We start from the raw sequence: 24,005 nt of genomic DNA, 5'->3' as shown, positions 1-24,005 counted from the left end.
TATGAATGACACAAATTAGGATGCATGGTTAGTTAGGTAGATGAGAATTGTCTCGCTTATTCCTTCATAATAGTAGTCATAGTATTACCTGGTGTTCTAATTGCACTTGCTGGAACAAAAGTAGGTAGGCATCAAACATATAAACTCAATCTGATTTTGTTGTATCTAGAAATGATAGATTTTGGGAGATCGATATATCTATTCGAGTCTTTAGATCAAAACCTGAGCTTCTCCTTTTTTGTTCTTATTAGTTTCTGAACACGTGCGTGAACGTCTATTTCATGTTTATTTTTATAGATCTATTAGAACGATTAAAATTCTATGTATATATATATATATATATATATATATATATATATATATATATATATATATATATATATATATATATAATGAGTAATACAATGCAACAATTGTGAATTAAACTTTCAAAGTTTGATTAGAAACACCAAATGAGAGGTATATTTTAATGTTTACAATTAATTTCTTTTAAGGAACCAACTGTAAATTTTAAATTTTGGTTAAAAATTAGCAAATTTCTAATAAAGTCACAAATGACTAATTTGAGCCCAAATAAAAATACAAACTTACTACAATTAGAAAGTCATAGAAAATTAACTTAAAGAAGTCTAACGGAAAGAAAACAAAAATAAACAAAGAAAAAAAATACAACATAGATCCTTCTTAAGACTTTAATCATAACAATATCATGGGGGGGGACCCATAAATTTTTTGAATTCTCGACACTTTCTCCCAAAACAGTCAAAATTCAAGAGTCCTCCTCATCAAGTCAAACTAAAGCATGAATCAAATAGCATAATACTGATATAAGTGTTTCACTACTTCAACTATTAAATGAAAAGATAACCTTGGGAAGGGGTCTCATGAAACAAAAAAGATGAATTTATATAGATAAAAATGGAGTAATACCGAAAGATATCTTTAAAGTTATAAATTAAATATTTGGAGGTTTATGAATATGAAAAACATAAGGTGTTAATTGAATAAGTAATTAGTGTTGTAAATTAAATTGGCAAAAGCTTGTTATGAATTAAATTGGCAAAACAACAAATAGAAGGTAAAGAGGAGAACAAAGATAATAGGAGAAAGGAAGCAGAACAGAAGAGCAGAATATGCAAAATGTTTTGTATTTCGATACGTACTACACTTCATTTACATGCCTGCAATATATAGGCAAAAGATAAGCTAGAAAGAGAGGAAATCAGTGGGTTGCCCACTTATGAGTGAGCCCCACTTATATAAAATAAAATATCCACTAAACATCCACTAACTTTCTAACACTCCCTCTTGGATGTCCACGTGTAATGTGCCTCCATAGATGTTGTGTCTACATATCTGGTAATACGCCTTAATTGCTGCCTTATTAAAAACCTTACTAGGAAAACCCAGTGGGACAAAACCATGGTTAAGGAAAAAAGAGTGCAGCGCGTATTTTACTCCCCCTGATGAAAACTTCATTTGATATTTTGGAGACGACGCATTCCAACTTTATATCTTAATTTCTCAAAAGTTGATGTTGGTAATGCCTTTGTGAATAAATCTGAGGGATTATCACTTGAACGAACTTGTTGTACATCTATATCACCATTCTTCTGTAGATCATGTGTGAAGAATAATTTTGGTGAAATATGTTTCGTTCTGTCTCCTTTTATGAAGCCACCTTTCAATTGAGCTATGCACGCGGCATTGTCTTCGAATATAACTGTGGATACTTTAACATCATTTTCTAGACCACATCTTTCTTTGATGAACTGTATCATCGATCTCAACCACACACATTCTCTACTTGCTTCATGAATTACTATTATTTCAGCATGATTTGAAGAAGTAGCAACAATGGACTGCTTTGTAGATCGCCATGATATAGCAGTCCCTCCGTATGTAAACAGATAACTTGTCTGAGATCGAGCTTTATGTGGGTCTGATAAATAACCTGCATCTGCATAACCAATAAGGTCTGCGCAACCTTTGTTAGTATAAAACAAACTCATATCAATAGTACCCTTAAGGTATCGCAAAATATGTTTGATACCGTTCCAATGCCTTCGCGTTAGGGATGAACTATACGTTGCTAGCAAATTGACAGAAAATGTTATATCAGGCCTAGTTGCGTTAGCAAGGTACATAAGTGTGCCAATAGCACTGAGATATGGTACTTCAGGACCAAGAATTTCTTCATCCTCTTCTGGAGGTCGAAACTGATCCTTTTCCACTTCAAGTGATCGAACAACCATTGGAGTACTTAATGGATGTGCTTTGTCCATGTAAAATCTTTTTAAGATTTTCTCAGTGTAGGCAGATTGATGAACAAAAACTCCGTCTGCTAAATGTTCAATTTGCAGACCTAGACAAAGTTTTGTCTTTCCAAGGTCTTTCATTTCAAATTCTTTCTTTAGATATTCAATTGCCTTTTGGACCTCTTCAGGGGTTCCAATGAGATTTATGTCATCAACATAAACGGCGAGTATGCCAAACTCTGATTCCGTTTTCTTAATAAAAACACATGGACAAATTACATCATTAATATAGCCTTCATTTATTAAGTACTCACTTAGGCGATTATACCACATGCGCCCTGATTGTTTCAGACCATATAATGATCTTTGCAGTTTTATTGAGTACATCTCCCGAGATTTATTACATGCTTCACGCAATTTTAATCCTTCTGGGATTTTCATGTAAATTTCATTATCAAGTGAACCATAAAGGTAAGCTGTAACTACATCCATTAGATGTATTTCAAGATTTTTATGTACAGCTAGACTGATGAGATATCGAAATGTTATTTCATCCATAACAGGTGAATATGTTTCTTCATAGTTGACTCCGGGTCTTTGAGAGAATCCTTGTGCAACAAGGCGTGCCTTATAACTTACAATTTCATTTCTCTCATTTCGTTTCCGTACAAAAACCCATTTATATCCAACTGGTTTCACACCTTCAGGGGTTTGGACTACAGGTCCAAAAATCTCACGTTTAGCAAGTGAGTTTAATTCTAATTGAATTGCCTTTTGCCATTCTGGCCAATCACATCTACGTCGACATTCTTCGACGGATTTAGGCTCAAGACTTTCACTATCTTGCATGAGGTTAAGTGCAACATTATATGCAAAAACATTATCAACCATGATTTTAGATCGATCTAGATTTATCTCATCACTGGTAGAACTTATTGAAAATTCTTCATTCACTTGAGTCTCGGATTCACTGATTTCTTCAGAAATATCAGGAGTACTCAAATCTTGACCTTCTTTAGGAGGTTCTTGTGTAGTATCATTTTTATTATTTCTCATTCTTCTCTTTCTAGGATTTTTATCTTTTGATCCTAATGGTCTACCACGTTTCAGGCGTGTTTGGGATTCAGAAGCTATGATACTAGTAGATGGTCCTTTTGGGACATCAATTCGGATAGGTACATTCACTGCAGGGATATGTGACTTAGTTTTCCGTTTAAAATTAGTAAATGCATCTGGCATTTGATTTGCTATTTTCTGCAAGTGGATGATCTTCTGGACCTCCTGCTCACATGTGCGGGTACGTGGATCAAAATGTGATAGTGATGAAACTTTTCACGCAATTTCTTTTTCTTTTTCGGGTTCCTTTTTCTCTCCCCCTAATGGCGGAAAAATTATTTCATCAAACCGACAATCTGCAAATCGAGCAGTGAATAAGTCTCCAGTCAACGGTTCAAGGTATCGAATTATAGAGGGTGAGTCAAACCCAACATATATGCCTAACCTTCGTTGAAGGCCCATTTTTGTACGTTGTGGTGGTGCTACAGGCACGTATACCGCACAACCAAAAAATTTTAAATGGGCTATATTTGGTTCATGACCAAATACTAATTGCGACGGAGAGTATTTATTATAATGTGTCAGTCTGAGACGTACAAGTGCTGCTGCATGTAAGATAGCATGACCCCAAACAGTAATTGGCAATTTTGTTTTCATTAGTAGAGGTCTTGCTATCAATTGTAGGCGCTTTATAAATGACTCTGCAAGGCCATTTTGAGTATGAACATGAGCAACAGGATGTTCAATTTTTATTCCAATTGATAAGCAATAATCATTAAATGCTTGGGATGTAAATTCTCCAGCATTATCAGGATAATCTGGGAATTGCGCTCTCAATCTTATTATTTGTGCTAACAACTTCGCAAACGCCAGGTTGCGAGATGATAACAGGCACACATGAGACCATCTAGATGATGCATCTATTAGGATCATAAAATATCTAAACAATCCACTAGGTGGATGAATAGGTCCACATATATCTCCATGTATACGCTCTAAAAAGCCAGGAGATTCGATGCTAACCTTCAGGGTCGATGGTCTGGCAATTAATTTGCCTTGATAACAAGCAGCACATGAAAATTCATCATTTGTAAGAATCTTCTGGTTCTTTAACGGATGTCCAGTTGAATTTTTAAGAATTCGTCTCATCATTATTGATCCAGGATGACCTATTCGATCATGCCATAGCACAAATGTATTTGGATCAGTAAACTTCTGGTTTACGATCATATGTGCTTCAATTGCACTAATTTTTGCATAATATAGGCCAGATGACAGAGTTGGTAATTTTTTCAAAATATATTTCTGGCCTGAGACACTCTTGGTTATACCAAGATATTCAATATTCATTTCATTTAGTGTCTCAACATGATATCCATTTCTGCGGATATCTTTAAAACTTAACAAGTTTCTTGGGGATTTAGAAGAAAATAGTGCATTTTCTATAACAATTTTTGTCCCCTTAAACATAATTATAGTAGCTCTTCCGGAGCCTTCTATCTTTTTTGAATTACCAGATATTGTATTAACATTAGCTTTTCTTCTAAGCAAATTGGAAAAATATTTCTCGTCTTTAAATATAGCATGGGTTGTTCCACTATCAATTACACAAATATCCTCGTGATTTATCATTGATCCAAACAAGATTCGAGGCATTTTCATATTTTCTTCAATAAGAAATAAAATACGTATTAACACATGGTATATTACACAAATTTTATTTATTTACATTGATTAGAAAAATACAAATATTATATTCAATACAGATAAAAAAATATTTACATATTATTAGTCCTGTCAATATTCATATTTTCGTCTGAAAAATTAAAGAAATCAGCTACATCCAAATGCATGGGCTCAATATTATCTTCAGAGATAAAATTTATCTCTGGATTATTTTCTGCCCTTTTTAATGATTCCTGATATAGCTGAACCAGACGTTTTGACGACCGACAAATCCTCGACCAGTGCCCCACACCTCCACATCTATGACATATTGTTTCTGAATTATTCTTCGGTAAAGCTTCTGGCTTTTTACCCTGCCTTTTATATTGCTGGTTATTTCTCGGTGCTAGCCGAGCATCATGATTAAAATTTCTTCTTTGACTACGACCACGACCACGACTGGGGCCATGGCCTCTTTCTCGTTGGTTAGAATTTGCCTGATTCACTTTAGGGAGTGACAAAGAACCAACTGGCCGACTATCATGATTTTTCATTAATAGTTCATTATGTCTTTCAGCAATAAGAAGGTGAGAAAGTAATTCAGAATATTTTTTAAATTCTTTTTCGCGATATTGCTGCTGCAGGAGTATATTCGCGGGTGAAAATGTGGAGTATGTCTTTTCAAGTTTATCTTGCTCAGTGATCTCTTCTCCGCATAAATTTAACTGAGCTATAATTCTAAATAAAGCAGAATTATATTCAGTTATATTTTTGAAATTCATTAATCTTAGATTTAGCCAATCATGACGAGCTTGTGGAAGCATGACCAACTTCAGGTGGTCATATCTTTCTTTTAAATTTTTCCACAATTTAAGGGGGTATTTTAATGTGAGATATTGTAATTTAGCCCCTCGTCAAGATGGTGACGGAGAAATATCATGGCTTTAGCACGGTCTTGATTGGATGCCATATTGTCATCTTTAATGGTGTCTGCCAGACCCATTGATTCTAAATGAATTTCGGCATCAAGTGCCCATGATGAGTAGCCTTTTCCAGAGATATCAAGAGCAGTAAATTCAATTTTTGAAATATTTGCCATTTTATGAAAATAAATTTAAATAAAATTCTTACCACTTTTGTTACCTTGAATAAATAGCAGAGCTTCGTGCTGATAACGTATTGTAAATTAAATTGGCAAAAGCTTGTTGTGAATTAAATTGGCAAAACAACAAATAGAAGGTAAAGAGGAGAACAAAGATAATAGGAGAAAGGAAGCAGAACAGAAGAGCAGAATATGCAAAATATTTTGTATTTCGATACGTACTACACTTCATTTACATGCCTGCAATATATAGGCAAAAGATAGGCTAGAAAGAGAGGAAATCAGTAGGTTGCCCACTTATGAGTGAGCCCCACTTATATAAAATAAAACATCCACTAAACATCCACTAACTTTCTAACAATTAGATATTAGTTATGAAGGTGAATATTAAAAACAAATAAAGAAAAAAAATAAGCATTAAGCAAATATTTACATATAGAATATCTAAGGATGAAAAAGTACTTACCACTCCACCACAATTCTTGTTGGTGAGATATAGAAGATTTGATAATACATAACATGTATGAAACTGTTAATATTCCACTGAATTACCCCAGAGAAACATTTCAGTGAATGTATACTTTGAATTCAAAAAGACATAACATTGTAATTAAGAGTAGTGCAAAAGACTGACAATAAAAGTGTAGCTGCCTGAACCAATACAAGTGTCTTCCCGTTAGCTGTGATTTTTTGTGCATATTTATATGGTTAAAATGTACATCACACAAGAATTCAACATTTAACTACCTTGATAAGAAAAGTTGATTCATATAAGATGCATTAACATCCCTAAGACATGCCAATGCATACAAATACTCCTGTACAAGCAACTGACATATAGTACATAATTAGAAACTCTTTCACTTGGCATAAAAAAAACTAACAAACGACTGGAGACTCAAGAAATGGGATGTCTGTGACACCTTCTAATAGTAAAACCACATAAACTCAAGGTATACATCCAGACGACTGGAGGGATCATATGATGATACTCTTCTTAGGTGTGGTGGCAGAGCCATATGCCAACTTGAAATGCCCCTTCGACTGCATTTGGAGATTGTTGTTGAGCTCCAACTTGAAGAGCAGAAGATTACAAATACCTTTTACAGGTTGGCATCAGTTTCGCTGAATTGGTTTCCCTAGCACCATGAACCCCTTGAACTCATGGAGAAGTGAAATGGAAACCATATGATAAAAGAAGTGACTTCCACCCTTTGGGTAAAACTTCTCTCTTAGTTCACAGCAGTGTCTTACAGAGTCCCACAAGTAGGGAGACGATTGGATTAGGATTCATCCGATCATCCATTCAAGGCAGTATATAAGTCAATACACAGAAACCCAATATAAAAAGCACTGTTCTCACTCCACACTCCCCAGCCAAATTGAAGTAAATGATGCTGCAAGATGCTCAATTTTCATGCTCAACATCCAGAAAGAGAACCTTTTGTTGCATTTCAAGTCAAAGTGTAGCCAACCTTCTTAAAGACTTCATTTTCTGATTTTGGAGAAAAAAAATGGAAGAACAAGTTTCATATTGGATAAGGGGACTAGTGCACTGAGCACTTTAAATGTTTCAGCAAATTACAGCTGCCCAAGAGTTGAAGGAATTTCATAAATTCCATTTAATCAAGGAATGATGAAAATTTTTGAGGAAGGAGAATTTAGATGGTTTTGGAGACAAATGACACGGCCGCTGGTTGTACTGAAGAAATTTTCCCAGCTTGATATGATCAATTTGAAGAATTTGGAGAAAGCCATTTATTTGTCCTTTAATTCTGATGGCCAAAGATGAAAGTATTGAAAGCATGAGACTGTAAGTAGTTTAGGATTCGAAGCTACTGAAGCTAGTTATTAGAAGGGTAAAACCTGACTTAATCGTCTGTGGAAAGAGAACTAGGATGTACAATTGTTATCAGGTTGTACATGAGAATTTACAGACAAATGAAGCAAAAGGGATAGTGTTGATTTCTGTCCTTTACATGATTCAAAACTGATCGACTGGTGACTAGCCTGGAGTAATCAGCAGGAAAAAAGAGAAGCTGATCTCACTAAGGTGATAATGGAAAAACGGAATCCACTTTTATACATTGATGATTAAACTGGTGAGCACTTCTGCTCAGTGAGATATCCAGTTGTTTTTGACCTCTAACAGAACCTCTCATCTCTCCCTTTCGTCTATCTTCAAAAAGTCATGTTGACAAAACTCTTTAAAAGAGATCCGTTTCTCTGCAAATATAAGGAGATTTATCAAACTTTAATGAGATAGGAAGATAATACAAATGAGATTGAGTGCAGAAATCTGCAGACCTGGATCAATAGACAATAATCTTGAGCACAAGTCAACACAACCCGGGTGCAACTGAGGAAGAATCAGCTCAGAGAAAGGAAGACGTAGAGATGCCTTGATATTCTGCAGTATCTATTTTTTCAAAAATATAAATAGTTGAAGACAGTGAACTAACAAACAGAGCTAGGCCTTTGCATTGGAGAAATGCTATTACCCGAACATTACTTCTACCGCGGAAGGGAGGGTAACCATTAAGTAGTTCAAAAAGAATTGCACCCAGACTCCACATATCAACCTATTCAAGAGAATACATGTCAGTTTGACTAATCTGCGTAACATAGTTGTAGAGTAATTAGTTCTAACCTTGTCATCATATTTTTTAAATTGTAGAATTTCTGGAGCCATGTAAAAAGGAGACCCACAAACTGTTTCTGCAAGGTCATTCGGATTTAACATTCTGCTCCAAGAATAAAAAGATTCAGAGATTGTTAATGATGCCAAGCACTTGACATTCCCTGTTTGATAATTCCATATCATATTCTTTACCTTGAGAGACCAAAATCAGCAATCTTAAGAATCGGGTCATTCTCCATGGTTGATAAAAGAATGTTCTGAACCAGAAATGAACTAAGTTAGAACTACCTTTTTTTTAATAATGGTAACTGAAATAAATTAGAATATTATTAGACACAAAAAAGAAGAAGATAAGCATCATGTATTTTGAGCATAAGTGTTCAAAGGTAGCAAAATTCAACAAGAAAAAGAAGAGAACAATGATGAATAGATACTATTTTTTTAATTAAGCAGTAACAAATACAAACTTGCAAAACCAAAACCAAAAAGATTATCGGGTAAAGAATTTTGAAATTATGTGGCCCACTTGTAGATTTATTATGCTGGTGTACTAAATTTTTGTAGATTGTGTGTTAGGAGACTCTTTATTCATTTCTTCTCATAGATACATATTGCTATCTTTTGGACACAATTTCTCCTACTTTAGGCATTTTCACGCTTCCTCATTCCCTTCTTCACTGTATCTCAAGAATTAGGCCCTACTTATATTTCTCAAACTTCCTTTCCCCTTTTCAAAACCTTTTCCTAAGTTACATTTTTTTAAAATTCCGAAACTGAAGTACACCTCGCATTTGTATCATACACATTCAGCTCCTCAGCCGACGAAAGGGATTGGAATATCAGCTCAAGACAATAATAGGAGTATGAAATGTTAGTTGGAGAAAATAACATTTCAGACAATTGACTTATGCAAAATGAAGGGAAAAAAAGAAACTAAACCTAGAGATTTCAACAACCTAAACCAAGCTTGGTTCATTTGGAAAAATTGTTGATGCATCAAGTTTTACCCACTGTTACGTGCAAACTAAGCAATAAAAAACTGCATAATGATATAGTGCAATAGCAAATTAAATCAAAGATGTATTATATCTTGGGAGAAAAATAGTGAGTATACTTCTATTTCAAGAAGTTGTTTGGTAGGATGTATTAGAGAAAATAATACATGTATTAGCCATGGTATTATTTAATCCTTTCTTTGGTAAGATTTTCAATATTATAGGGTGTATAACAAATACATAGCAAACTATGGTATTAGCAATACAAAGTTTATCAATACATGAATAAGCATGGTTAAAGACAAAATTGTCCTTAATACACCAAATCAAACAGTGGATAAGAAATAATCCCAATATAACTAATCTCAGCCTATGTTGATCGGACTCTTCAAAAAAAGTCTACCGGGTGCGTGTCGGATTCTCCAAAAGTAGTATATTTTTGGAGAATCCGACACGGGTGCGGCATTGAAAGTGAAGAGTCCACACAACTTAGATCCCAGCACTACTAACACATCTATTCAGTACTATTCTTATACACTCTACCAAACAACCCCTTAAAGTTTTAGCAGTTTAAAGTTTGTTTATTTTATGCATGTTCACAAGTATTACCCATGCTTCATTAGCAACCATCCTTGGGTTTTGTTGCATACGACCCTACCTAAAAAGTCCTCTGTGCTGGAAGAAGCTAAACCCAGTTTATAGATCTAGAATGTGCATATTGAAATGTATTCAATTTAACATCATAAGAAACAAAAACTTATACCTCTGGCTTCAAGTCACGGTGGATGATTTGGTGCATTCTCAGTACCTCTAGGCCAGCTCCTACTATATCGCAACCAGAATGACATCAAGTGTACAAAAAATGAGCAAGGACAACATGATAAGAAAAAGAAATACTCCCTTTGTCCCATTTTATATGACTCACTTTCCTTTTTAGTCCGTCTCGAAAAGAATGACACGTTTCTATATTAAGTAATAGTTTAACTTTAAAATGCCTACTTTACCCTTAATGAAATGATTTATAGCCACACAAACATCTATCACTTATTTTGGACCACACATTTCAAAAGTCTTTCTTTCTTTCTTAAACTCTGTGCCAAGTCAAACTAACTCATATAATATGGGACGGAGGGAGTAGTGAAGAAGAGCTCTAAACAAAAACTTACCAATCTGTTTCACAAATTTTCTAGCTACACCTTCTTGAACTCTGCCATGATTCCGAATATAAGCAGCCAGATCCCCTCCAGCACAAAACTCCAAGACAAGGAAAATAGAATTTTCAGCCTGAGGGATAAAGTAGTTTTCTCAAATTAAGAAATCATACAATGATTATATTATTGCACTAATTCTTCTTCCTAATGAATCAACTTTTGCAAGTCAAACATAAACAAGCCATACATTGATGCATGTCAACAAGGATTGATTTTGTGCATTGAAGGAGAGCCTCTCATTCCTAGTTAGTTTTTGGTGCACCCCTGAAGTTCCTATCTGAATAGAAGACTGAATGACATTTGTAGAGAACTATATTATTGTATACGTTCCGACAAAAAATATTATTGTGTAGGTTCTCTACCTTTTTTTGCATTCAGCTTGTATTCGGGAATTTTCCACATTAATAAAATTATTTACTTTATCCAAAAGAAGTATAAATATGGAAAAGATCAACTCATTATCTTTTTTCACTTATGAGTTCTAGAATAGACTGTGATGACAAGAAACAAAGGACTTAGTCAGAATAACTGGAACACCAGGCCAACAAATTCTATTTGCTTGAACACTATCTCAGTCAACATGTTTCCATATCAAGCTGTGAGTTCACCTCCACTACTTCAATTGCATCAAAAAGTAACAAATCTACCAATATAAAGAAATAATCTGGTGCAACAAAGGTCAAGATATCCTCAATTATCGCGTGAAGTCAAAGAGAAAAAAACACTCACCTTGAATCCTTTTAAATTTATCAAAGACATTCTATGAGATATTATACCAGTTAGTTGGGAATATATTTTAGTCATGTTGATATATTTGCTTCAGGTCTATGCTTTCTAGAAGTTTTCTTAGCCCTGTTAGCGATTCTTTGCCGGTAGAAAATATAGAGAATTTCTAATTTTTTTTATTTTTAGTTTGTATAATGTTGGCCTCAGATGAAATTTAAATGAGGTTATTGTTTAATTTATCCTAACCAGACTGTTGGCTGGGACAAATTTCATCCTCCATTTGATAATGGAAAAATATAAGCTCTACAATGAAAAGAAAAAATTAGGTTACCGTTACTCCAACAGAATCCAGGAGTGCAAAAGGGTTAACATTGCTAAACGAACTTGTATTTCTTGTGCAAAGAAAGAAGACCATGTTGTATAGATAGCAGGACAAACTTCCAAGATGAACGTGGATGACTCGGGTTTAACCGTATAAACAATTTGTACATACTATTGACACTACTTGGTATTTCCAAATGCAATTTTTGACTTATCAAAGAAAAACATTGTGAAAAGCAGCAGTTCATACAACTCTCAAGTTCCTTTAGGCAAGAGAAAGAGCAAGAATCAAGACTATTTTAATATAACAAAAGGAATGCAAAGATGTCCCCGAAGGCAAAAGGATCAACTAAGATTTGAAGAGAATCTAGTTCCTTTTTTAAGACACCAGTTACTACATAAAATTACACAGTGCCTTTAGGTGCTTTTAAGCCAAAATAGCTTTTAAGCAGTTTTGAAGTGTTTGGGTAAAGTTAAAAAGTGCTTATAAGCACTTATTTTTAAGCCAAAATAACAAAAATAAGCCAAAAGTCATAGTTAGAAATTCTAACTTATGGCTTTTGGCTTATAAGTCATAAGCCAAAAGCCAATCCAAACAGGCTCACAATCTCCTAATTAGTGAAACTTCGCAAGATCTAAACTTAAGTAGTTACTGGATTTAATTTAAAACAACACAACCTTCAAGAGGGACAGCTACATAGCTAAAAGAAATAAACATAGCAAGAACTCTGGGTACTGTAACCTATGTACCTTCATATTGAAATGCAGGAGAAACGGTCTACACATAAAGAGAATAGTCTAAACATGAGAAACAAATATTTTGAATTATTAATCTGCTATGTCAGCCCTCTGCATAGAAACTTCAAGCCTCACATGTACACAGAAATCAGGCACACACACTACCAATAACTCAAAGATAGAATGAAAACCTACATATCACAGGCACTTTGGCATTAGCATGCTAGCTAGTCTATTTCTACTTGCATCGATTAGAGAATGCACTTGTCCATCATGGGTTGTGTACGAGTTCCCAAAGGAGTGTATAATGTTCTGGGCTACTCCACCCATTGCCTTAAGGTTTTGTATTAGATGCTCACATGTCACATCAAAGCCAGACTTTGGTAAGTCTGTTTGGAACAACCACTTCTCTCTACCTACAGAAATGCTCTAGGCTTCTCTCAACTCAGCACATCGAGTCTCTCTGTGCTTCTCTCTCAATTCAGCACATCGAGCCACAAACTTTGCTTCAGGCCCACTCCTACGCCCGGTGAGCGTACTCTCCACTCAGTTCCAAGTCCACTCTTCAGCCTGATGAGCTCGATCACTCTCTCTTTCCAGCAGGTCCATTCCAATCTTCTCCAAGAAAAAAGACAAAATAAATAAATAAACCCACACATAAACCCAAGAACATGAGCTTTTCTCTCAACTCATCCCATCAAACCTCTTTATGTTTCTCTCTCTCTCAATTCAGCCCATTTAGCCGCAAACTTTTCTCCAAGTCCACTTCTTACTCTCTTCTCAGATCCAAGCCCACTCTTTGGCCTGTTGAGCTTGATCTCTCTCTAGTAGGTCCACTCTTCAAACTTCTCCAAAAAACAAAAGATAAAAATATTTAATCCCCGTGTAGGCCCAAGCACCAGGTTACACATGCAAGAGGGTATTAGAGGATGCACTTGTCCCTCATTAGTTGTGTAAGGATTTCCAAAGGCGTCTATAATGTCCTGGACTACTCTGCCCATTGCCTATTTGTGTTGGATACTCGAATTCTTTTCGCAACAACATCTAAAGTTTGAACAAGATGCATTTGCCGATCTGTTTGGTTTTGGAATTTCTGAACATAATTTGATTTTTTTTGTTTCATTTTTGATAAGCTGCACAGAGCCACAGACATTGATAATTTTGATAAGAAGCTGCTAGCTAACTGATCAAAGTCACCTTTTACTAAATCAAAGTTGGTGATTTTGCTAGTGAATAGTCTATCCATTAACTACACACTAGTTCCATTTAAGAAAAACCACACACTTATCCCCATTACAGAACACTAATTTTAACCTAAATCAGGTTAAACGGTTCATATCATACAAGCCCACAACAAAATCACACATTTGGGACACAATGAGAGTTGAATATAAACCACTAATGCAGTTAGTTTCCATCTTATCAAACAAGAACGACGTATTCTATTTTATTTTTTGGGGGGATATCTGAGAAATCAGTTGTTCCCCTCTTGGCCTCCTTTTACCTTGTCCACTCAAATAGTAAATCTGGCTCATCAGCAAGATTGGAACTCCTCATAATGTACACCTAGTCACCTGCCCACATAGCCATACTACATTTTCCCTTTGAACCAAATGGTACTCCCAAATTCCATTTACAAGAGTTGTAGAAAACCATAAATCAATGTAAGCGAAAAAATCCCAAAATGCGAAATTGGATAATTTTATTGATATTAAAGAGAAAGAACCACAAAACCTGAAAGAAATCGAATAGGCGAATGATATTTGGATGTTCAACAGAAGACAAGAAGCTGAGTTCACAGTCCAAGCAATTCTTGAGTTGGCGAGTGAGCCTGAGGAGGTCGATTTGCTTCAGTGCCACCACTTTTCCGGTCGTCCGCTGCTCGGCTTTCCACACCGTCGACGATGAGCCGCCGCCGAGCTTACACGTAAGCTTGTACTCTCCGATCGTCGGACGATCAGCTTCCATTTGTATACTCTCTCTGCGCTTTTTCTTTTGCAAATAATATTAGGAGCCAATATTTTTTCTATTATTTCTTCCAAGCTCTTAATTATTTTATTTTTTTTCCATTCGATGTTCGGAGATCATGGAACCCCGATTAAATTTAAATTGCGCACTTTAAAGTTCATTTGGGGTAGCGTCCCAATAAAAAAAAATCCATACATAAGACTCAAATCTGAGACCTATAATTAAATATTAAACAGTTCGATAACTGCACCACAATTCGTATTAATACTAATTAGTTCTTCCATCCACACTTTGATACCTTTTTTTTTCTATGATATAATGTCACTAATTCTTAATTTGAACGTGGTTGCTCATTTATGTTCTCATTGAGTCCCCTATTTATTTGATACTCGTATTAATTTATTAATTAATCACATTTGATATTCACGTAAAGATTCAATTTTGAAATTATATCTCCAAAATATCTTTTATTGCTCGTTCCATTAGAAAAAAAATATGTTGATAATATGCAAGTATGCATATGGTAAAGATTTACTTGAAAGGGATTATGATATTTGTTAAGTGAGCATAGAAGTTGAATTTCAGCAATTTTAGAAAAACTCTTTCAATTTTTCGAAGTAATAGATGGAAGAAGAATGGATATTAATTCTTTTAAAATGATGTTTATAAAGGGTAAATTAGTTAGTTCACACTATTTTTATATTAATGACAAATAAATTATAAAAGAAAAAATATTTTAAAATATTCTTAAATTATGTGAAATAAACAAAAAAATGTTCTTCGTTTGTACTGTGGTTCAAAAATGATTTTGTCATTGTTAGTTTAGAATAGAAATATCTTTATTGTTACTAAATGGGTCAAAATTATCATTTTTTGAATAAATATATTATTTCTTTCTTTTAAACATATCAAGTTCCTAATAAAAATGTTGTTTTTAAAGAACCCTTTTTTTGTTTTGTCTCTTTTAAAACCACTTTAACTAATATAATGTAGGAAAATAATTTTTTTCTTCTTAATCCCATTTTATTAATTAAAATAGCATATCGTATCCTTTTAACAGATAATATATGTCATATATATAAGATCATATTAAACCCATCATTAATTTTTATTTAGATAACCATAAATTTATAATAAAATAAGAAATATTTTTTTTTTTGAATTGACGTAGGATAAACATTTGCTAATAAAAAAATATTATTAGAAAAAGAATATGCTAAAAAAGAAAATAAATGATATATTTATTTAGAAAAAGAGCATTTTTGATTTATTAAATAACAATAATGACATTTTTGAACCAAAGTATTGACGACAATGATATTTTTGATCAAACTATAAACGGAGAACATTTTTATTCATTTCACATAATTTTAATTTTTTTTGACCATTTTCCTATTATAAAATTGTTATAAGAAAATTAAAAATAAATAAATAAATTTAATATCATAAGCTACAAAAAAGGTCACCGTGATGAGCTAAACATGGATAGAGGTCTCTAAAAAAAATTTAAGAAAAGAAATTATTGTCAAGATCATGTTTGGGACTTTCTAGAGAAATTTGTGTAGCAATCTCAAAAGATCTATTTATTTAGATTATTTTGTTATTATATTATAGTTTTAGCCATTAGGCCACATTCATTTATTTTAAATAGTTGTAATCTCTTCTTTTTCGAATCATACTAGTAAAAATTGAAATTCTTTTTAGTTAACGAAGATATTACTATAATATTTTTTAATAGATTTTTTTATTGTGTTTGATACGATTAAAAATAATTATCATGTTATTAATTGATCGTAATTTTATTACAAATTTATAGAAAAAAAAAAGGAAAAAGATGAAAGGTGCCTAATGCTCATTCCTTTACTTTTTAAATATTCAAAATATTTGTGTTGTAAGTAACATGGAAAGAAATAATCATCCACCATGGCAATGAATTCAATTTGGACATGGATAAAGAGTAATAATAGTCCTTAGAAAAAGTTTAAGTATATGATTTTAATGAGAAAAATGAGGGGATATCAATATTAATATTCTTAAGATTTATTTGAAATAATTGAACCTTAGTCTAAAAAGTAACAACAATATATTTTAAATGAAAAATGACATGCCAAGACCCATTTTGTTTGCTTAAAGGCCATTTTCATTCATTTTTTTTAAAAATAGAACATGTTAAATAAAGTCAAACATCTAATATGCATATAAATACTATTAAGGATAGTTTTGATTCAAAAAATAAGTTATTATAAATTAATAATATAAAAATTAATAAAATATTATAATGTAGAAATTTACAAGAAAGACGATTAATAAATGCATGACATATAAATTGAAATACTTATGCTAATTGACATGATTAAATTTCATCAACTTATCGAATCCTTCCAATGAGACAAGAACATCCAAAAGTGTCTCATTGTTTCTTTTAAAATGTTTATTAAGTTTTAAAAAATTTAATTGAGAGTAAATTTTTTAACGGATTAGTGACGAAACAAAATAAATCTTATTTAATTTAGGTTGAATTTTTCATTCTCTAACCTCCACATGTCCAATCTGTTAAGTTAGGAGTATATATGAAATTTTGATTGACAATAAATGCTCATATAACCAAATAATATAATAAAAATAAATTTGAACAATAGAAAATAATAGAAGAATATATTCAAGTCTTTTTCGATTAAATTATGTTTGAATTGACCAACAAAATTTAAAAAATTAATTTTGTTTGGAAAGAGGAGAAGCATCTAGGATCTAATAAATTGCGTAACCGTATCTTCTAAGATATCCGAAGAAATTGCGTAAGCGCTGAGCCATGAGGCCCATAAGTTCTCTCTCTGTTGTTATAAATACAAATGTCCCCCTTTCTACCTAATCCCCAAATTCATCTTTCTTCTCTAGCGCAACTTCTCTCAAGAAAAGCACCTCCTCTTCCTTCAATTCTCTCGATAATCAATCTCCTCTAGCGTTACTTCTTCTTCTCAAGGTAATAATCTTTTCTTCTTTCAATTCAATCGTTTGTTTAAGAGGTTCAGATTTACGCAAACTTAGTTTATATTGTAAATATATGAACAGATTTTACCTGTTTATCGATCAGATCTGCTCGGAATTAATCGATTTGAGAACTTTTTAGGATGGATGATGCATGTTTTTTTTATCTGTTGATGATGTTATTTCGTTGAATAGAAACTGTTAAAGTGTACGGTGTGATTAATTGTGTCATCTAGGGTTTTCTATGATCAAAATTATCAATTTGAAAACTATGTTAAATGGATGATGCTTGCCGTTTCTGTTGGTGATGTTATAGCCTTGAATTCCGTTGATTTGCTCGATTTCTGGTTTCTATTTTTTAGAAATTGTTAAAGTTTCCAGGGTTGATTAGTTGTGTCCTATCTAGGGAATTTTGTAATCACAATTAATCAATTTGAGAACTATGTTAATCAGACGATGCTTGCTTTTTCTATTGATAATGTGTTATAGCCTTGAATTTCGTCCATGTGGTTGACTTTTGGGTCTATTTAAATAGAAATTGTTCAAGTTTCCTGGTTTGATTAATTATGGCCTATATAGGGATATTTGTGATCAAAATTAATCAATTTGCAAACTATCTTTAATGGATGATACATGCTTTTTTAATGTTGATGATGTTATAGTCTTGAATTTTGTCAAGTTGCTCCATTTCTGGTTCTATTTGAAATTGTTCAAGTTTCCAGGTTTGATTATATTTGTGGACGTCCTATCTAGGGATTTTTGTGATCAAAATGAGAACTATGTTAAATGGATGATGCATGCCTTTTCTGTTGATGATTTTATAGCCTTGGAATTTATCTATTTTTACTCGCGATTTAATAAAAATTAGAAGTTTCCAGGTTTCATTAATTGTGTCCTATGTTAGGATTTTTGTGAACAAATTGAACTAGATTTTGAAACTTTTAGTAGCACTGAAGATTACAGCTTTTTCTTGATTTGTTGTTTTTTGTTTGTCAACTCTTATTGATGTGAGGTTTTTTTTGGAATGTTTTTATTTTTGTGCGGGCAATTCGTAATTCTTTTCTGATTTTACTGGATTGTGAACTTGATTTGATTTGCGATGTATCCAATTGTGGGTTTCTCTGTACATGTATCACTCAATGAATTAGAAATATAGTTTGGCTTATGTAGATTTGGATCTGCTTCTATGTGTTTATTGGTTTGTTTTGTAAAAATGCAGGTGCACTGGATTTGATTTGTTAATAAAGAATTCTGAAATTAGATGATATTTTTTTATTTGGTTGATGTTAGATCTATTTATCTTCTTTATTTGGTTGTTCTCGTCTTCTGGTGGCTCTCTGGTAGTGTAATTAGTTGACTTCTTGGAGATGTTGCTTTGCACTTTCTATGGTTTCTAATCAATTAGGATATTTTTCCTTATACTCTCCTAAGTTGCCTTTGGTTTGATATGCTTAACTTTAGCTTCACTTTGTTTCTTGGGATGACCTGGTTCTGAATTAAATAAGTTCTAGGATTCGTCTGCAAGCTATGAGAGTTCCTATTATGCGGTAGTTCGCTGCTGTAGGAGAACTTGCAGAACTTTTCTTTTCTCTTTGAACTTCCAAAGCTGCTAGTTTGACAGTTGTGTGCTTCAATATTTTTCAGATGCAGATCTTTGTTAAGACGCTCACCGGAAAGACCATCACTCTTGAGGTCGAGAGTTCTGATACCATTGATAATGTCAAAGCTAAGATTCAAGACAAGGAAGGCATTCCTCCTGATCAGCAGAGGCTGATCTTTGCTGGGAAACAGCTTGAAGATGGCCGAACACTTGCTGACTACAACATCCAAAAGGAGTCTACCCTCCATCTTGTCCTCCGTCTCCGTGGTGGAATGCAAATCTTCGTTAAAACTCTGACAGGAAAGACTATAACTCTTGAGGTCGAGAGCTCAGACACCATTGATAATGTCAAAGCTAAAATTCAGGACAAGGAAGGCATTCCCCCTGACCAGCAGAGGCTGATCTTTGCCGGGAAACAACTTGAAGATGGTAGAACTCTTGCTGACTACAACATCCAAAAGGAGTCCACCCTTCACCTTGTCCTCCGCCTTCGTGGTGGTATGCAGATATTTGTCAAGACACTTACTGGAAAGACTATCACCCTTGAAGTTGAAAGTGCAGATACAATTGACAATGTGAAGGCGAAAATTCAGGATAAGGAAGGGATTCCTCCAGACCAGCAGAGACTGATCTTTGCCGGCAAGCAACTTGAGGATGGAAGGACCCTGGCCGACTACAATATTCAGAAAGAGTCAACCTTACATCTTGTTCTTCGTCTGAGGGGTGGCATGCAAATATTTGTTAAGACATTGACAGGGAAGACAATTACTTTGGAGGTTGAGAGTTCAGATACTATTGACAATGTTAAGGCAAAGATCCAAGACAAGGAGGGTATTCCTCCAGACCAGCAGAGGTTGATCTTTGCTGGGAAGCAACTTGAGGATGGAAGGACCTTGGCAGATTACAACATTCAGAAAGAATCAACCCTGCACCTTGTTCTTCGTCTTAGAGGTGGCATGCAAATTTTTGTCAAGACTTTGACTGGGAAGACAATTACGTTGGAGGTTGAGAGTTCAGATACAATTGACAACATCAAAGCAAAGATTCAAGACAAGGAGGGTATTCCCCCAGACCAGCAGCGTTTGATCTTTGCTGGTAAACAACTTGAGGACGGGAGGACTCTTGCAGACTATAACATCCAGAAGGAGTCAACTCTCCATTTGGTGTTGCGTTTGAGAGGAGGGATGCAGATCTTTGTGAAGACACTGACTGGGAAGACAATCACATTGGAGGTGGAGAGCTCAGATACTATTGACAATGTGAAAGCAAAGATACAGGACAAGGAAGGGATTCCACCAGATCAACAGAGGCTCATCTTTGCTGGTAAGCAGCTTGAGGATGGCCGCACCCTTGCAGACTACAATATCCAGAAAGAGTCTACTCTTCATCTTGTCCTCAGGCTCCGTGGTGGAGACTTCTGAATTTCATGCGCACTAATGGTGATTTCATGATGGTTGTGTCAATGGTTGCTTTGTTGTTTTGTTTCAAGACTTTGTGTTTCCGTTATAGTTTTTTATCTTAAGAGACCTCATACTGTGTTATGTTCTGTTGTTTTTGCTGCAACCTAAATAAATAAAGATTAGCCGAAAAATGTGTTGGTGATCTTCACTCTCTCAGATACATTGTGAACTTAACACGCATGCACGCACCCCACCATGCAGGTACAGGACAGGAAAAAAAGAAGCCATGTTTGACAGTTTGAGAACCCAGTAGTTCTTTTTTGCAAAACAGTATTATGGTGGTGGTGTGGTAAAATTCTGCTAATAGTGAAGAGTTCTACCCTTGATCTACGCAGTCTTATTTGTTTTGTAGTATATTTCTTTTATTAAAAGGTAGGCATAAGGACCTTATTGTAATAGGTTCACTAAATATTTTGCAAGATTTTTTTTTTTTAATTTTAAAAAAAGCGTATAGGAGGAGAAAAACTCTCTGCATTCCTAAAGGATATCTAGGCTGTGGAGTAAGGGAGTTCATCCCTTTTGTGAGGACTTCCGACTATCGGTGACATGAAATGAGTCGTGGGCTTATGCTACGGAGAAACCCCGTAAGTCTCCTAAACTAGTATTTACAATTCAAATATTACAATGGTGGTTGTTGCCACTTAAAAGGTCAGTCACTTGGCAAAAAATATAGTTTCATTGTACTACATGTAAATTTGAAGAGAAGTGTTAATATGGAAACATAAGCCTTGAGATACCATAGCGGAAGATAAATTCATGTAGTTCTGTTAATTGGTGGCTACAAGAGGTGGATAGTGATGTAGAAATTTGAATAGAATTATGATAAAGTACTCTGCTCTCTATGGGAAAGTTGGGATACTTGAAACTTGAAGTCCAAAAACCAAAAAGTGAAGAAGTTTAAAACTATATGGCACTTAAAAAAGAAGTAGGACTAGGAGGCACTGGAATATCTACTGTCCCTTCCAACATCAGTAAAACTTTCTTCATTGAAGGGCGAAGTGATGGTTCGTCTTGAATGCACCAGATGCTTATTTTCACCATTCTCTCGAATTGTCTTCTATCAACCTCCTCGTCCCCGACTAGTTTATCTAGCTCTCCTGTATCAAAGCAATTGTAAACCCAGTATTCAAGAATTGACTCATTTTCATCAAGGCTCCAATCTACACACTTCCGCCTACAGATCAATTCCATTAGGACGACACCAAAACTGTAAACATCTGCTTTCACTGTCACTGGCAGATTTCGGTGCCATTCTGGTGCAACATAGCCTCTGGTCCCTCTTATCCCTGTGTAGGTTCTTGTTTGGTCTTTCTTTAAGAGCTTGGCCATTCCAAAGTCAGATATTTTTGCACAGAACTGATCATCCATGAGTATGTTCTGAGGCTTTATATCGCAATGGATGATTTGTGTGTCACACTCATCATGCAAATATAGGAGGCCCCTTGCAATATCTCGAGCGAAGCCACACCTTTCCTCCCATGTGGGCTTTTTTTCTGGTGTAAAAAGTACGTCTGTGAGTGACCCATTGCTCATGTACTCATACACCAGAAGCCTGCTTGATCCATCTAAGCAATAACCAAGGAGGCGGACTAGATTTCGGTGATGTGTCCTTCCAATGATTTTCATTTCAGTCTGGAACTCTGTTTCCCCTTCTACCAATTCTTTGTCTAATCTCTTAACAGCTATCACTTTCTGGTCTTCCGCCAAAATCCCTTTAAATACTGTTCCAAATGCTCCCCTCCCTAGTGCTTCTTTGAAGCCACTGGTTGCCTGCTCTAGTTCTGCATAGGAAAATGCTCGTGGAGCAACATCCTCGAATAACTGAACACTTCTACTCTCCTGGATTTTCCTGTAAGTCCAGACATGATTTCTGTGAATGAGGAATCCAGAGATGCCTAACACCAACAAAGCAAAAACAGCCAATGTAATTCCGGCAATTAGGATGTCTATCCTTAGCTTTTTGCCTTTTGTTTCTTCAATCTGATTAGGCAGCGCTTCATCGGCTAACACGTTAATGCCCACCTTGACCAATGCTATATTGGAATTACCCATGTCTCTCCTTCCATACCTCAGAGGCAACCTTTGCTTTCTACACTTGTTGTCATTGAAGAAAGCAGCCTCACAGTTACAATCCTGTAGACAGGCTTGTTCACAATCTTCTTTGGTTGTTGTGTCCAAAGTAACATAAGTACTATCTTCCCATCCTGTGTTTACAACTGGTCTCATGGCATAGTATTTGGAAGTGTTCTCCTTTAACCGACAGGTTTCCGCGGTAAAATTCCTTTCACAGCCGGCGGTCCAATTTCCTGGCATTACAAAATCAAATCCCGGAAGACACAAACATTTAACTTGATCATCTATATTGGTACAATAACCATTAAGCCCGCAAAGGCCTTTTGGAATACACCTATCATTTGTTGATGACCATATCGCGGAGCTGTTCTGTTGATTCAGAGAATGTGAATAAACTCGAAGAATACCATCAGCATCAATTTTCATCATATAGATGATGGTGCTTTTTCTAGGGTAGCCTCCTCTGGTTATATTTCTTAGACTTTTAGTGGAATTGAGCAAGTAGAGGTGGCCGTCATCATCAAGATTCAGTGTAACATTATTCCCTACTCCATCGGTGCCACTTGAGTAGTAAGCATATGGGGCAGTGTCTGGTGTATTGACAGGGTACTGAACGAGGTTCCCATCACCTTGCATTTTGAGACGGAAAATCCCAAATGAATCATCTGCTTCCGAAGCACTCGAGAACAGCTCTTGTCCAGCTGATATATGTTGACCAGGTAAAAGGGTGTTTGTTGGATTGTCAAAACTTTGCCATATGACATCGTGATCAGAATTGTAGAGCACAAAGTTGCCAGTGTCCAGCATGGAAGCTGAAGCAATAGCTTGCCCAGGGCTATCGGTGACACTGATTTCTCGGCCTCCTACTTGCACAATGAGTCTTCCATCATTAGTTAAGAGCAAGACTGCATTGCTAGAGACAACAGGACTGTTTCTGTTTGCTGTCCATACTGCTGTCTTCTTAGGCATACCGACGATTGAGATTCCAACAGCAAACCCATTTGTTTGTTCATAAAACCCAAAGGCAAAGCGCCTGGAAGGCGAAAACCATGATGAATTGGTATTAGGTGTTAGAGAAGAGCCAAGAGTTATATTAAACTGCCTTTGTTGTGCTAATGCAACTGCAAGAAATGCACATAAGATTAGTAACCATAGCAAAACAGCCATATATTTTAGTTAGTTTTTTTCTTCTTCTTGATTTATCAG

General features: G+C 34.9%; 3 protein-coding genes across 5 annotated transcripts; 1 reads left to right on the top strand and 2 right to left on the bottom strand.

Annotated features, from left to right (window-relative positions):
- Positions 1 to 6,812: 6,812 nt before the first annotated feature.
- Positions 6,813 to 14,729, bottom strand: LOC129901082 (serine/threonine-protein kinase ATG1t). 3 transcript variants are annotated; one of them, XM_055976208.1, is made up of 8 exons: positions 14,448 to 14,729; positions 10,884 to 11,001; positions 10,481 to 10,539; positions 8,915 to 8,979; positions 8,732 to 8,825; positions 8,583 to 8,663; positions 8,389 to 8,500; positions 6,813 to 8,307 (listed from the first exon to the last, which is right to left on the bottom strand). In XM_055976208.1, exons 1-8 carry the CDS (start codon positions 14,679 to 14,681, stop codon positions 8,240 to 8,242), a joined length of 831 nt encoding a protein of 276 aa, XP_055832183.1. In that variant the 5' UTR covers positions 14,682 to 14,729; the 3' UTR covers positions 6,813 to 8,239. The 3 variants fall into 3 exon arrangements, with proteins under 3 accessions (XP_055832183.1, XP_055832176.1, XP_055832191.1); XM_055976201.1 differs by having other exon boundaries at positions 10,481 to 10,542; positions 14,448 to 14,723; XM_055976216.1 differs by having other exon boundaries at positions 8,389 to 8,491; positions 10,481 to 10,542; positions 14,448 to 14,723.
- A 2,763-nt stretch (positions 14,730 to 17,492) lies between these two features.
- Positions 17,493 to 20,868, top strand: LOC129901070 (polyubiquitin). Its single transcript, XM_055976193.1, has 2 exons — positions 17,493 to 17,661; positions 19,311 to 20,868. The coding sequence occupies exon 2, from the start codon at positions 19,311 to 19,313 to the stop codon at positions 20,685 to 20,687; it is 1,377 nt and encodes a 458-aa protein (XP_055832168.1). The 5' UTR covers positions 17,493 to 17,661; the 3' UTR covers positions 20,688 to 20,868.
- A 356-nt stretch (positions 20,869 to 21,224) lies between these two features.
- LOC129901062 (G-type lectin S-receptor-like serine/threonine-protein kinase LECRK3) lies at positions 21,225 to 24,005 on the bottom strand. The gene has a single exon (XM_055976182.1). The coding sequence runs from the start codon at positions 23,964 to 23,966 to the stop codon at positions 21,630 to 21,632; it is 2,337 nt and encodes a 778-aa protein (XP_055832157.1). The 5' UTR covers positions 23,967 to 24,005; the 3' UTR covers positions 21,225 to 21,629.

Source organism: Solanum dulcamara, chromosome 1, assembly GCF_947179165.1.
Source record: "Solanum dulcamara chromosome 1, daSolDulc1.2, whole genome shotgun sequence".
NCBI lineage: Eukaryota > Viridiplantae > Streptophyta > Magnoliopsida > Solanales > Solanaceae > Solanum > Solanum dulcamara.
This window is presented reverse-complemented; position numbering and strand designations above follow the sequence as displayed.

Bases quoted from the DNA above. Each gene is read 5' to 3' on its own strand.
- LOC129901082 (XM_055976201.1), bottom strand. From the start codon at position 14,681: ATGGAAGCTGATCGTCCGACGATCGGAGAGTACAAGCTTACGTGTAAG. The intron at 11,002-14,447 runs GTTTTGTGGTTC...TTTATCCCTCAG, and splicing joins GCCTATTCGATTTCTTTCAG to GCTGAAAATTCTATTTTCCT. The intron at 8,308-8,388 runs GTCTGCAGATTT...TTATATTTGCAG, and splicing joins ATTATTGTCTATTGATCCAG to AGAAACGGATCTCTTTTAAA.
- LOC129901070 (XM_055976193.1), top strand. From the start codon at position 19,311: ATGCAGATCTTTGTTAAGACGCTCACCGGAAAGACCATCACTCTTGAG.
- LOC129901062 (XM_055976182.1), bottom strand. From the start codon at position 23,966: ATGGCTGTTTTGCTATGGTTACTAATCTTATGTGCATTTCTTGCAGTT.